This window comes from Egretta garzetta, unplaced genomic scaffold (assembly GCF_000687185.1).
Source record: "Egretta garzetta isolate BGI_Z169 unplaced genomic scaffold, ASM68718v1 scaffold211, whole genome shotgun sequence".
Lineage (NCBI taxonomy): Eukaryota > Metazoa > Chordata > Aves > Pelecaniformes > Ardeidae > Egretta > Egretta garzetta.
In genome coordinates this window covers 1344754-1358612 of record NW_009258673.1, presented here as the reverse complement: position 1 = coordinate 1358612, position 13859 = coordinate 1344754, and the positions used below count along the sequence as shown (strand labels likewise).

Genomic DNA, 13859 nt, shown 5'->3' with positions numbered 1-13859 from the left:
ATGCATCAAAAAGCACCTCGGAAAAGGATTCTCTTACTGGGTAATATTAGAGAAAATAGAGGAACAGATACATATCAAGTACACAGAAAAATAGCCCAGCTTTTTTTCAGTACTAGATTCAGGAGCCATTAATAGCACTCGCTCAGAAGCGATACGAGGCATATTAAATACTGCTCAGTGCGCGATATCCGGGAACCTGACACAGAGATGATATGAGATCCATTAAAGTGCACAGCGGGCTATGGCAAAGGTCGACGTCACTTCAAATCATCATTTAACAAAGAAAAAGAAAAAGCTCCTCTTCCAGAAGATCTTAGCCCCACTTTGAGAGAGGATGGTCATAATTTTTAGCTGATGGGAAACAGCGTGGTCTGATGTTTTCTGTGAGTTGAGTTTTCTGGTCTCCAGCCAGTTCTAATGAGGCTCCTCCATTGACACAACTGTCCCAGTGCCACTCATGTGGCTGCGGAGGACGGTGTGGCTCCGGGTGGTGCTCTGGCTGCCGTTTTACGCTGTCCGGCAGGGACACGGCTGGGTCAGCGGTGGCATTCGCCCCGTTACGCTGACTGGGGCGGGTTTGTGACACCGAAACGTCGGTGAGGGAAACAAAGGTAACAGCAAGAAGCTGGGTCTGTTTGGTGTGGGCACTGTGGACAGGCGTACAACCAGCCTCTAACTGTTTAATTCTAAATATTTTGTGCCGGACTGTAGCACAAAAGGCAAGTAATGATCCCAATTTATGCTTTTCTTTTGTATGTAAGTGGTTAGATAGTGAGCTTTTTCTTTTTTTTACAGGCTATAGTTCTGTAAACAGTATCCTTAGTTGTCTGAAGAGGTAGTAAGAGCATGAGAAGATGTGAAACTATTTCTGCTTGGAGCATTACATGAGTGGGGAGTAAATCACTGATTCTGATGTAGAAGAGCTGTGGGTACAGCCAGCGGGATTGTTGTGCTTTACAGAAGTGTATTTAAGCTGGAGATTCTAAGATGCAAAAAGAAATTATTTTATTCCAATGTAAAAAGCGGTGGTGATGCAAACATCAGTTAGCCCAGAGAACACCCGCTCTGGGCATTCATTAACTTTGCTTTTAGATGAGTCTGATTTTTCAGAGGGCAGCATTACCTGCCCTAAACTTTCACTTCCCGACCATTTTTCTTTAAAAGTCAATTTTATTGCCTAATAAAGGTTTGACTTAATTAATTTTGTGCGGCATAGTGGTTATAATATTGCTGTGAGAGAGCAACTGCAATCACTGAGGGATCAGCAGGGCACCAGGCGATTTGTTCCAATAAATAGTTCTCCAGGTAATTGAACGGCAAAACTGGCCTTGCTGCTGCGTTTCCAGTCCGGCTGACGGGAGCCGGATGGGAATGGTAGCAAGGGCGTTTGTAACCGGGCCGGGCTTCTACACTGACCTCTGTCTGATGGAATCGGACTTCTTGCATCTCGGCTTCCCATTCAAACTTGTTCATGCCGTGTGAAGGGGAAAGTGGGCTCAACTCAGTATTTATTCTTTTTTGTGTTTGTTTATTCCCAGGGTAATATTCCCCTTTTTAAAAGTGCCACTATTCTAACAGTAGCTCCTAAATACCCCTTTGGATTCAGATTAAAGATCCTGCTTTCCTCCTGGACTCAACGTGGCCATGTAAAGCTGTCTGAAATGTCGATTTTTCTGCAGCCTCTTTGGAGTATTCGGAATCACACAGACACCACGAATATCTGCTCCCCAGGGATCGTTTTTAATTCATAAATGCTACTGTGAGCCATGCTAAATAAATCACTCCTGTTACTATGCATCTCCTCCTCTCCTCCGTTGGGTTTGTAGTAAGGAGTTATTAGATAATGCAGAAATTAGAGGAATAACACCTAAATTCATTAAGCAATAAAATTAATTCACAGAGTGTAATTGTATGAGCAGGAGACCGGTAATTCCTGTTCCCTCTGGTTTCACAGAAACTCCACCCTGGTGAGCTCTGGGGCACCCCGGAGATGTCGAGCACTAAACCGACGGGGCAGGCTGGGGAGGAGCACACCTTCGCCGGCGGAGCATTGCCCAAGGTCGGGAGCCAGCCTGGCCTCTCCGAGGGCTGCCGGCAGGATCTTTTCCACCAGCGTCTGGTTCGGACCAACTCTTAGTTTTCTGCATTACGTCCAGGCGATCTGGCGAAGTTTTGTTGTCCTCTAAAGTCTCCTTTCCTTAAAGCACGTAGGGTGCAGGACCCTGGCCTCCTGCCGTGTCTCCCCGGCGCTGCTGGCTTGCCTGGCATTCCAGTCATACTTCTCTTTCTCGCTGCCTCCGATGAAGTCATCATCGCTACTTCTGCTCTTATTCCTGGCTTGTTCGGAGTGCCATGGCATGTGCGCTGCTGACAAGCGCGGCTTCCTTTTGGTGAGTGGAGGGAGACGAGTTCTCATTGCTAACTTCTCTGATGCTCATTCAGATCTGTACCTCCGTTTCTTGTTTGGATTTGGAACGGTTTCGTATCGGAAAGTCAACTCGCTGGGAAATGCCTGCTTGTTAGTTATTCCTCCCAGCTGGTTCTCTCTGCTTTTGTTCATGCCGTCTCTTCCCCTGGCTGATCCCTGGAATTGTGCGTGAGAGCAGAGCAGGAGAGGGGCAGAGCGCAAAGAGATGAACAAACAGAAGGAGTTAATGCGTTTGGTTCCCACTAATGAGAGCGTAATCCCGATGAGCCCTTGGACAGGCTGTGATTCACAAGAGCAGGTAATGCAAATGCAGAAACATCTCGCTTGCGAAGTGAAAAGTAAACAGCATTAATATTTAGTCGTGTGTTTGTCACACGTAATGACCTGCTCTCTGTCCTCCGCCCAGTGTCTGGGAAGCCTTTGGGGGGGGGGGGGTTGCTACGCCGCTCTGCAACTGTTCCGCAGCACGAGGAACAGGCTTGGAAAAGTATAGTAGGGATTAATTATTCCGTCAGTTCAAATGCCTTGAATTAGTTAACAAATCAAATGCGTTTATTACCTTACAGAAATAGTTGCAGAAATATTCACAAGCCCTAGGTCCTAAATTAATGTGCCGTGTTTACCGTGTCCTCCTGTTGGCAGCGAACTCAGTGGGATGCTCTCAACCCGGGCAGCTTAAAAAAAAATCCTAGTGCAGTGCACACCAAGCAGCATTTCAGACCCACCTGTGTGTGATAACCTGGGAGAGGTTTCGGGGGGGTCGATAATTCCAAGGAAGTTTCTCTTTGAAGATCTTCGCAGCCTTCTGTAAATATTTGGAAAAGCAGGAAGCGCTTTTTGTTTGTTTGTTCTCGCTTCTGTGATTGCGTAAGTGGATGCGCCCCAGCCCGGCCTCGGTCTGCGGCGGGCACGGCACGGCGCTGCGCACGGGAAATGTCGTTCCTGGTCGTGAAAAAGAACCGGGAGGGCCCGGGAGCACGGTTCTAGAGCGTGCAGAGTGGAAGTAAACCAGAGTGTGAGTAGAAATGCCTCGTTATCATTGGGCAAGCTTAGAAAAGCACGGAAAAAATATCATCAGTGAGAAGAAAATTAGATTAGGAATTTCTATCAAATGGCCACAGTCCTCAGAGTGACTTAAGAACGTTTTCCAGTCTAATTTTGAGATTTTTTAGTAGCTTCTAAAGGGCCGGGTAATATGCGTAGGTGGGCTTGCCTGATTCAGTTGTCCAACAGCAATTAGACAACTTCTTACTGCTTGTCTGTGGCTATCCCGTCCGTTATTTGGGTATTGCGTTACGGGCTGGTGGAAATGGTGGGGAATCAGAGAGCCATCCCTTCCTGTGGGCAACCGCTTCTGCAGGCTGGCATCTCTGCCGCTGGGTAACGTGGCTTTCCTCGCTGTACCCAAGGAATCCCTTCTCAGACCCAGTGTGCCTGCACTATAATCCGTGTTTAATAGACTGTTACTCCAGTGATTTTCAGGCCTCTGTGTCATAAAAGAAAGAGTTGGAGGTTTTAAGTTCGTAACAAGCTGAGGACTTCAGGAGAGCAAACAGTGTCCTGAGATACTGTGTGTCTAAGTCCTCAGATCAAATCTGATCTAGAGCAAATAAATGGACAGATGAAGGTATAATCCTGGAATTTCTATGAGCTGAGGGATAGTATTAAGCTAACAGAGAAATCCACTGCGTAGCGAGGATGTTATCTGATAATACTAAGTGCTTCTGGAAATGTCATTCCGTGGTTAGCTGCCTGCAGTAATGCTGTTCCTCATTCTGGAGCCCTTTATCTTGGGATACAAAATGAAGGGCAGACATTCATTAATGAAACCTTGCAGTGTTCCCATGGGATTTTGAAGGTTTTTATCAATTGCGAATCTGATGAAAAGCATTAAAACGTCCAAGGGTCACACTGTGAGTCTGTAACAGAGGTCGGCGTAGGACCCTGGACTTTTTGTGCTATACAGAGGTGGAACAGAACTGGCAGTAGAGTCTGTCCAGCCAGAAGTGGAGTGGAAGTTCAGGAGGGGAGGAAGACGTGTGAAGAGGTGGTGAAGAAGAGGCTGAAGTCAGATACTGAATCAGAGCTCTCGTAGCTTGCTTGTCTTACACACGAGTGGAAAATTTGTCAGAGATCACAGAAAATAAGGCTGGAAGGGATTTCGGGAGATCATCGCGTACCTGGCTGCCCCAGGAGAGGGGAGGGAAGGAAGCTCGTTGTTCCTGAACCTCACCTGACAGCAAGAGCTCTGCCGCAGATGGGTTCGATAGGCTTGAACGTACATTTATCTCTCTAGACAATCAATTCCAATGTATTACTGTCCGTGCCAAGAGAAGGCTTTGTCTAGTGGTTAACCTAAATATCTTCTGCTGTAAATTAAGCCATTTCCTTTTCAGCCTCGAGTGGCTATGGAGAGAGTCTTTATTATTGCCTTACAGCGACCTTTTACGTGGTGGCTGGCTGCCGCGGTGCCACTGTGGGCTTGCTAAAGCAGGCGTTGCCAACGCCAGCAACCCAGCCTAAGACTTTAACCCTGACAAGGTAAAAAGGGCAGTTCAAACCTTTATGTATTCATACTCGTTATGCAAAACTCTTCTGTCGTATAGTTCTGGTAGTTAGGAGTTACTGATTTACCTGTAAGCTATTTTTACTTCCCTTTAAAACAAACAGCTTCCCCCCCGCCCCCAACACCCACGCCCAACCCTCCTTCTAGTTATTTCTGGTTTCTTATAAGGAGTTTTGTAGCGTGCCTTTCCTGCAAAACCTCTCCTCTCCAGTGGTACCCACGGTGCTTAAAATCTGCTAAAATGGAGATTTGCTGCCAAATACTTTATGAACCATAAGCTTAAGAGTAATAGGAAGCTTTAGGTCCTAAGCCATCTCTGTTCTTTGGTCTGGGTCAAACTGATGTGTTTGCTGGCTCTGCTGTGGGTATATTTTAATGATGAAGTAAGAATTTAAGAGTACGGTTAGTAACTTCAGCACCGTCAGACCCAGCTATTAATCAGCCCTGGGTTATAAAACACTCTCCTTTTCTCTGACAAACCACCGTGGTGCAAGTCAGGAGTGCTGGAACACCTATATGGGACAGCAAATACCTTCCCTCCATGCTGAGGGCTGGGGAGCCCAGCTCCGTGCTCGTGCTGAAGGCCTCTGGGAAGGTCATTGCTTCCAGCTGCTTTTCATGTAATCCCATCGTTCCCGTTCTCCAGCCGTGTACATGAGAAATGCTTTAAACAACGTTTATTTTTCTGGCCATTAAGAAAACGCAAAGCAGCTTGTCATCTTGAATTCACTTTCAAAATGCTGTAATCAAATCATTTCTTTATGACAGTCCAAAAAAAAAAAGGCCACTCTTCAAAGGAATGGGGTGGGGCCATGTGTGAAAGGAGATGACACCAAGGGACTTGATTGCCTCCCTGCGATTCACAGTGCAGCATTCTGCAAAGAACGTGGCCAGGACATTGGAAGGCTTGGCTGGAAGCTGTGAACGCACTGAACTGGCTGATTTTGGCTGGCTGGCTCTCATCGAGGTTACGTGGCCACTGGTGGGGAATTGTGGGTGGGATTTGCAAGCAAGGAAGATGCTGCTGAACAAGCACTTCACCCAGTCCATGGGTGGAATCTCACAGTCTGTCCTTTTGGAATAGTTTAAGACACATCTCGGGAATTGTTGGGTGGAATTGCAGGTATTAGTTGTTTCTTATGGATCCCGGGTGATGGCAGTCTTTGGCAAGGGGAGGACCTTGCTAAGAGGACAGCCCTCCTTGCCAAGACCTGATGGCAGCAAATTGCAGACTGCAGAGGCTGAGAACTGGCAAACAAACCACCTCTAAGTTACACCAGTTATGAGAACGCCATTGCCTGAGACATTCTGAAGTATAGGTTGTTCCATCTTTAGATTTCTCTGCATATGAACGTGTAGAAGCAGACTCTCTAGCAGAGTCTACCATCTAATTTCCTTTTGCAGCAGGTACTCTTCTTCAGGCTACCTCTCATTCCCAACCAAGAATCTTAGTAATTCATTGGCGTGCCTGTTGCTATGAAATTTTGTGTGAGAATGAGTCCCCCCAATGTTTATTTCAGCTCCATTTTAGAATTTATTTTTATGGTCATCATTTTTAAAAAGACAAGAACAACTGTGTGAAAAATCTGCTTTCCAGTGTCATTCTGAAATTGTTGTTGATTTGCCATTGCCTTTGCTGGGATCCCATATTGTTTAGTAAATAATTCAGTGTTACATATCCAGACACCGTCTTGCAGAAGTTACAGGGATTTCTATACATCAGAAGGGTTTGTTGATAAGGTGACACGAGGACAGAAAATATTTGTGGAAAAGAAGCCTATAGAAAAGGAGAAATTCAGCTGACAAAAGTCTAATCCAGTGGCTGTGGATAAATAAAAGAGTAGAGAAGATTCTGGGGCCTGGGAGGCCAAGATGTATGAGCTTTATTCATCTTCTCCAAAGCTTGCACTATTCTGAATTCAGGACACCATGATGAAGCCAAAAGAAAACAGTTTTTGACAAAAGCCTTTCCCCAGCTTGCACCTTACCAGTGTAGTTACGTACCACCTGATATTTGTTTATTTTTTGTACCAATTTTGAGAATTCTTAAACAGTTTGGGGCTGGTTTTGAATGTAATTCTTCATGTCCCCAAAAGCCTGGCCCTGAGGGAAAAGTGTAGAGTTCCCCCTGTTGGATGTGGTCAGTGCCACCGCAGGGCAGGGGCAAGCAGAAAAGAAGCACTCAGCTCAAAAGAATCCCGTGTGCTCGCTTTCGAAGGAGCAGCTAAGGAACTGGTGTTTGAAAATGAAGGTGCACGGCGAGAAGGTGTGCTCAGGCCTTGGTTTGTACTCCTGACACTTCACATGGGCTACAACCCTGCTCGTAAACATGGCTGAGCTGTTACTTCTAACCTCCTTGCCTTGCTGTAGGGATCTTTAAGGCATTTAAGACATTTAAGACATTTTTTTAACCTGCAAAGCCATGTGCAGATCTCTGACCCGTGTCGATTCATGGGCTGTACAGTCCCCCCTCAAGCAGGGAGCCTCCTCGCCTCCTGGGGAGCCCAGCGCTGGTCGAGGAGGAGCATTCTCCTGCCCTCATGTCATGTGTCCACTCCTGAGAACACTCTACTCTGGACACCTGGATTTTTTTCTTGAAATTAGCACTAAATGCCTACATGATCATGCCTACATGATCATGACCACATGCCCATTTCCTAGACTTCCCAATCAACAGAATGGAGGTGACCCAGCTCTGCCTTTTGGGCGATGGAAGTGCTTGGCTAATTAGGCCTCAAATGGCTTGAGAAGGAAAGTTAGAAGGTCTGAGCATCATTGCGTGGCAGCTTGGAAATAGATCTATTTTTCTGAGTTCCATGGTGCTTTCAAAGAAGGTTTGTGAACCGAGGAAACACCACCTCGTGATGCTGTTGCTGACCTTACCTAATACCTTTCTAAATCTTCTCAGTGTTAGGCATATTTGCTAATTGAGCCTTTTCAGCCCCCTCCCTTCCTCACCGGCAGGGAAGGAGGTAAGTAGTCCTACCCACATTTTATACCTTAGCATATGCAGGTTTTAGTAACTTTTTCCTAGTCACAAAGCAAATTGCTAGAGGAATTCGAGAGGCAACCTAAGCATCCTGTGCCTGTAACCCCATTAGCAGTTCCCCTTAGGAGTATCAAGTCCACGGATCTGTACTTTGCATATAATTCTCACTCAGCTCAATACATTTTCTGTTTACCCATCTGCAGACTGGAAATAATGATAATGCCAACCTGTCAGGCATTATCTGAAGCTTACGGGTGTATAAAAAATGCTAATTGTTGAAGGTGAAAGTCTTGCTGATTGAACGTTGTTCTAGGCGGCTGTGGGAAATACGAGCAGATACAACAACCGTTGTGTTGGCTCATTTGCAAGGGCATCTCAAAGGAAGAAGCCACATTTTTGCGTGGCCTGCTGATGTTCCCGGACTGTTCCTGGGCTTGTGTGTTTGTAATTGTCCTTTGTCCTCTGTACCATCCACAGAGTCCCCCCCGGAGAGGTGCGGGCAGAGGCGCAGCATGCCCAGCGGGGTCACTGAGAAGAACCCCACCATGGAGCCTGCTGCCACAACGCCCTTCCGGGTCACGGTAAGTCTCTCTCCTCATCCTAATGATTGTTACGGCATCTTCATGATTGTTGTGGGGGTTTGCCAGAAGGGAGAGGAACTTGCTCATCCTGAGAGAAGAGGTGGTGTATGTGAAACTAGTTGATTACTTATTTTTAAATAAATGTGTTGCTGTTAGATACTGTTAGCAACGTGCAACTGTAAAATATTTCTTGGTAAAGCAGCAAGATTTGACTTGGAATCTGGAGCAGGTTTGAGTAAGTTGTTTCACTTGGGAGACATTCCTGATGGGGTTTCCTTTGTGAATCCTGGGGCAGGGCGGTATAGTCGTAGATGTATTTACTGGTCTGCAACTGTACAGTATGTCCTCATACTCCTACAGAGAGAAAACCTCCTGTAGAAGAACCTTTCCTTAACTAACAGAAAGCCTGCCAAGCTGGTGATTCCCTAGAGCCTGGTATCCTCTCCCCGCAGGAGCCTAGAGGAGCCATTCACTGTTTTCCAATTTCTTCAGTCCTTTTGCTTTGAGATGCTCTGCTAATATCACTGTTCAGTTGTGATAGCGGTACGTAAGGAACAAGAAGTCATTTGGGAGTGGAACAGCGCAGCGCCACTAACACGAATAACAGTGATACCAAAATCAAACACGACAAACAGGGTCTTGTTGCTCCATGGGCAAGGGTGCTGCTGTGTCCATTTTACAGAAGGGAGCCAAAGACCCAAAGAAGTCAGAGCTGGTGCGTGGCTGAGGGCTCTGTCGGTGCTGAGCCCTAGCTCTGCGGTGCTACAGCTGATAGAGCAGTTGCCAGCAGTTTCCCTGCAGGATGAGGAAGCTGAGTCTGAGCACAGGACCCCCCTCTCCCTGCCCTCTCATCACTCCTACAGGGTTGTTTGGGCTGGCTCATAGCTTTAGAAGATGGGCCCTGCCGTGCCCTGGAGATCAGTTCTGGAGTGAGTTAAAAGTCTTTGTTTCTTCTTTAGTTAGAATGTGCGCGGTGGTATTTATCACTGCCTCCCCACTGATAGAAGGCACCTCTCTAACATCCTGCAGATATCAGACAGACTTCTAGAGTGGATCACAGTAATTTTTGCCACAAGGATTGTGGTATCTAACAAAGAATATCAAATCCAAGTAATTGTTTAATTTAGGAGTACACTCAGCTGACAAATAGAAGCACAACAGTGGGATCAAAATAAGTATTTGGTTGAAAGTGGGCAATAAACGTGCAGCTGAGAGTAGCTGTTTTGGTTTGTTTGCTTTTGTTTTTTCCTAACGTATCATCCGCATGGACACGTCTATAGTTAATGCATCGCGTCTTGGGAGGCTGGGGCTTTGTATCAGCTGAAGTTACCAAGGTCTTTTGGGTAACATCTCCAGTAATAGAAAGAGAGGTATCTATTTAGGGATCTAAAAAAGTAAGTACAAGCATAAAGTACACACAGCTGGAGGTGGATATACCCAGTATGAGCAATGACCAAGGTTATATTTTCAGGAGGAAAATGCCTGTTATGTGTGGATAATAAGTTTGCCCAAGTGTAGTTTTATTCAGGGAAGAGGCAAACAATCTTGGAGCCGGTTTTCTCATTGTATGTTTATAGGTTTTCTTTGCAGGCCACACCTACTCTACAGGCTCAGCTACTTCATAACAAACCTGGATAGGTAGAACCAGAATTGCAAAGGAGAGACAATGGTGCAATCTAAAAAAAATCTGAGCACACCCAGTTCACCTGAGAACATTTGCGCCGATGGATGAATCATTAATAGCAGTTTGTCTAAGCAGTTTATTTTAGTTCTCTAAATTCTAAGTTTGTGAATGCATAGCATTCTCGGCCGAGCTATATTCTGTAGCCATTATATGCAAACACATGCTGATTATACGAGAGCGTGGGTTTGGTACTCTCCTATTTGCTAAATGAAATGGGAAGAAGCGATGAAAACAGTGAGTGGATGGCAGGAGATGGGTTCTGTTTTGAAGGAGCAAATACTGAAGACAATGAAACAGAAAAACAACGGCATATGAGATGTCTTTAAGCATTTGCTGTAGGGGCATGTTTGGTTTTCTTTTTCTGGAGTTGATGAGAGTTACTCTCCTAAGAGCTCCTTGTTCTAACAGGTCAGAACACAGAGGGGTCGTCTCTTGGTCTGATTCCTCTTGTGGCATCACCTTTTTGCCAGGCAAGGTGCATCTTGTTTCAATGCCAAGAGGGAAACTAAATATTTTTCTCTAACCCTCTTGTTCCACAAGCCATACGCCTCTGTCTGAATTGATTATCAGTTACAAATGCTCTAAAACTCTGAGCATGGCGGACAGAAACACAGTAAAGCTAACTGAATAGGCATGCTTTTGCTTTGTGCCTTTCATTTATCAGAATCTATCTCAGTAAATGAGGATCTTTGAACCTTAAACAATGTACTGCTTGATGAAAAAGGCAAGGAATGATGGGGAGATACGGATTATTTGCAAGACAGAGGATTTGGGAGTATTTTTGTAGTGTACCTGAAGTCAGTGAAAATAAAATGATATTCCTTTTTGAATGGCATGTATCCTGCTTTCTGTTTTTAGAGAAGTTATTCCCGTCTGTAAGCAGGTTAGCTCTTGTTAGTGGAACAGCCCGTGTGGGATGGAGTTGCTTGCTTTGACTGGCTCTGCCGTTCAGTATGGATTAAATAAGGGCAGGCATCACGTGGGTAGTACAGAGCATTTGTCTTCTCTGAGTTATAATCCACTATCATCTCATTTCTGTTCCTGCTCAGCCCTCCGAATGTTATTGTCATTAATATGAATGGCTTCATTACATACAGTTTTTACAGCTTCCCAGATTTCAGCAGATGTCTGACTTAAGAAATATATTCTCCCTCACCTTCCTTCATTAACCAGAGGAACATTAGCAGTCAGTCCACTCCAGCCACTGGGAATAGTAATTAGTGCTTTAGTTTAGTGGTAATGGGATTATTACTTTTGAGCCTGCTGCTGTAGGTTTTGATGTTGTAAGCTTTTCATATTTTACAGCTGATTGTTCTTCCCTGACATCTCCATCCTTCTGCTGTTGAGTCTCCAAGGGACGAGTAAGCTCAGGAGCCATTGGATTCAGCTATTTTGACAGTGTTGCTCTCCCAGTTGCTTGCTTTCATTTGAAATCTAAAGCAAACTTGGGTGGAAGTGCTCCCTTCCCATTCAGAAGTTTGCCAGGCTACTTACAGTTAATTGGGCATTATGGGGTTTGTAGCAACTTTAGAAAACAATAGCTCATGTTATTTTTTTGGGTTATGGAATATAACCTTGAAAATCAAGCCTTAAGATTTCTACATCTTAATATGCGAATTAGCTGTTCTTATTCCTTCTACAAAAAGAAATCTTTAATAAAGCTTCTTAAACATGAAAAATTCTTCCCTAGCCCTAGTTATCTTATGTTGTACAATGATTATTTTCCATGTAAACGCATCTCAATTAACTTCTGTGCTGTCAGAGCTTTGTACAATCTGATGTAGTCTGACGAATCCAAGTCTCTAACCCAAGTGACCGCTCATCTGAGGTCCCTGATTCTGAATCTGCTCTGAACACCAAGTTCAGGATTCAGTTTTTAGTCTACGTCTAACTGGAAAACCACGGATGTACTTCACATTGGCAGCTCTACAGTGCCAGCTCCCCAAAGCGCTGTGGACTAGAAGGAACCTTTCTGATGGCTGCATTGGTGCCTAGGAACAGTAGATTTGGTGCTTGTCAATACAAAACTTAAATATAAGCAGGGACATTCTGGTCCTAATGAATTTATTATATCTGATACGCTCATGGAAGAGGCTGACTATCCTTACACACGTTTGCAGGAGAGATCTTTAGAGTTAAGTGGTCTTGTTGGAATCCTTCCTATTTGTCATGATACTGCCCCTTGAATGAAGAGACCTAATTAACAAGTGCTTAAAGAAAAGTCAATATCTAAGGATAGAAAAAGAAGGACAGAAGGCTTGACTTAGCACGAGATGTCAGTTAAAATGCTGCCTTGCTTCGTCAGTGAGGTGGAGTTCTCTCCACTGAGACTGGGTAATTGGCAGCAGCTGATAACACTCAAGAGCTGTAGACACCAACGCAACACAGGGCAAGTGCTGGACTCTTCTCCGTGCCCAAGGGGAGATGAGTGAAGCCGTGCTGTTGACTGGCATTTACCCGTTAGGAGAATACAGAGGCATTTAGCCTCTCTGCATTGAGTCCAAATGGCTTAAGCTGTGAGATGGGTTAAACCCGAAATTTGTGTTGTATACCATCAAACACAGGGATCAGAAGATGGGAAGCTCTGCTGGGTACTGAATCCTCCTGCCCTGCCCACCTTGCAGGGAAATCATGAGGAAGGGTGGGATTGCATCGCCACTTGCTGTGTGAGGACTTCTCTCCCATCTCATTAGAGTACTGCCATCTATCGACTGCCTTTAGTAGAGCCTGATTTATTTTGTTCTCTGTGCAAATATCCCAGGCCAAGCAGAAGTCCAAATTACCAAAGAACTTGTCCAAAAGAGCTGGACTAAGTGATTGGATCAAGAAACCAGAACGATTTCTTGCTGTTAGTCTACCTCACTGACTGTGCAAGGAGCCTCCTTCCAAATAGAGTGAATTAATATAACATTATGTAGTCTGAATATTTTTAAATGGTTTAAAAATGGCTCTTTCTTACAAAGCTGTGTCTAAGGAAGCATCTGTGTGCTCTCTTTTACCCCAAAATGCTAGACAGGGTTTAGAATTTTCTTCTCTCCAGGCCTTTAATCCTCAGTTCTACTGTCAATCATTTGCTTTCCAGGATCTCAGAAAACACTTCTGTGCTGCTTCTGGTTGAAGCCACATTGGCTGCAAAAAAAAAAACAACCCTAACCAAACAAAACCCAAGCACATTGCAGCTATGAGCTCCATGATCAGGCTGCCCATGCATGGAGTTGTGTTGGATTGGAAGGGAAACAATTCTCAGAGAAGCTTCAAAGGCCAAACCCAGTGGTGCAAACACACTCTTCACCAGCTCGTTGTCAGCCAGGAAGATGAGGACCATCTCCTTGTTTTCTCATGTCCCTTCATCGTCTGCTCGTTGTCTACTGTTCGGCACTTCCAGTGTGCTCTCTCGGAGCAGGAGCTGTCCTTTGCGGTTCCGTTGTCACTGCTCTGCCTGTCCGGCCCTTTAATAATGAAGCATTTATAGTCACAAAGAAATACAAAATCTTTTTAGGTTTTAGTTCTTCTGCTGCTTGTAATGTTAACTTGTTTCCCGGCAGATTTTCTGCCCATTTGGGTTGGGTACACGGCTGAATTTACAGTGATACTTTATAAGCTACTCTAAC

At 45.0% G+C, this 13859-nt stretch overlaps 1 protein-coding gene across 1 annotated transcript in view; it reads left to right on the top strand.

Moving 5' to 3' along the window:
- The window catches only part of LOC104135225 (DAB2 interacting protein), a 177506-nt gene that overhangs the window by 18881 nt on the left and 144766 nt on the right, over positions 1 to 13859 (top strand). Inside the window, exon 2 of the mRNA XM_035888607.1 lies at positions 8461 to 8564. Within this exon, the coding sequence (XP_035744500.1) occupies positions 8496 to 8564 (69 nt within the window). The 5' untranslated portion in view covers positions 8461 to 8495. The remainder of the gene's footprint in view (positions 1 to 8460; positions 8565 to 13859) is intronic.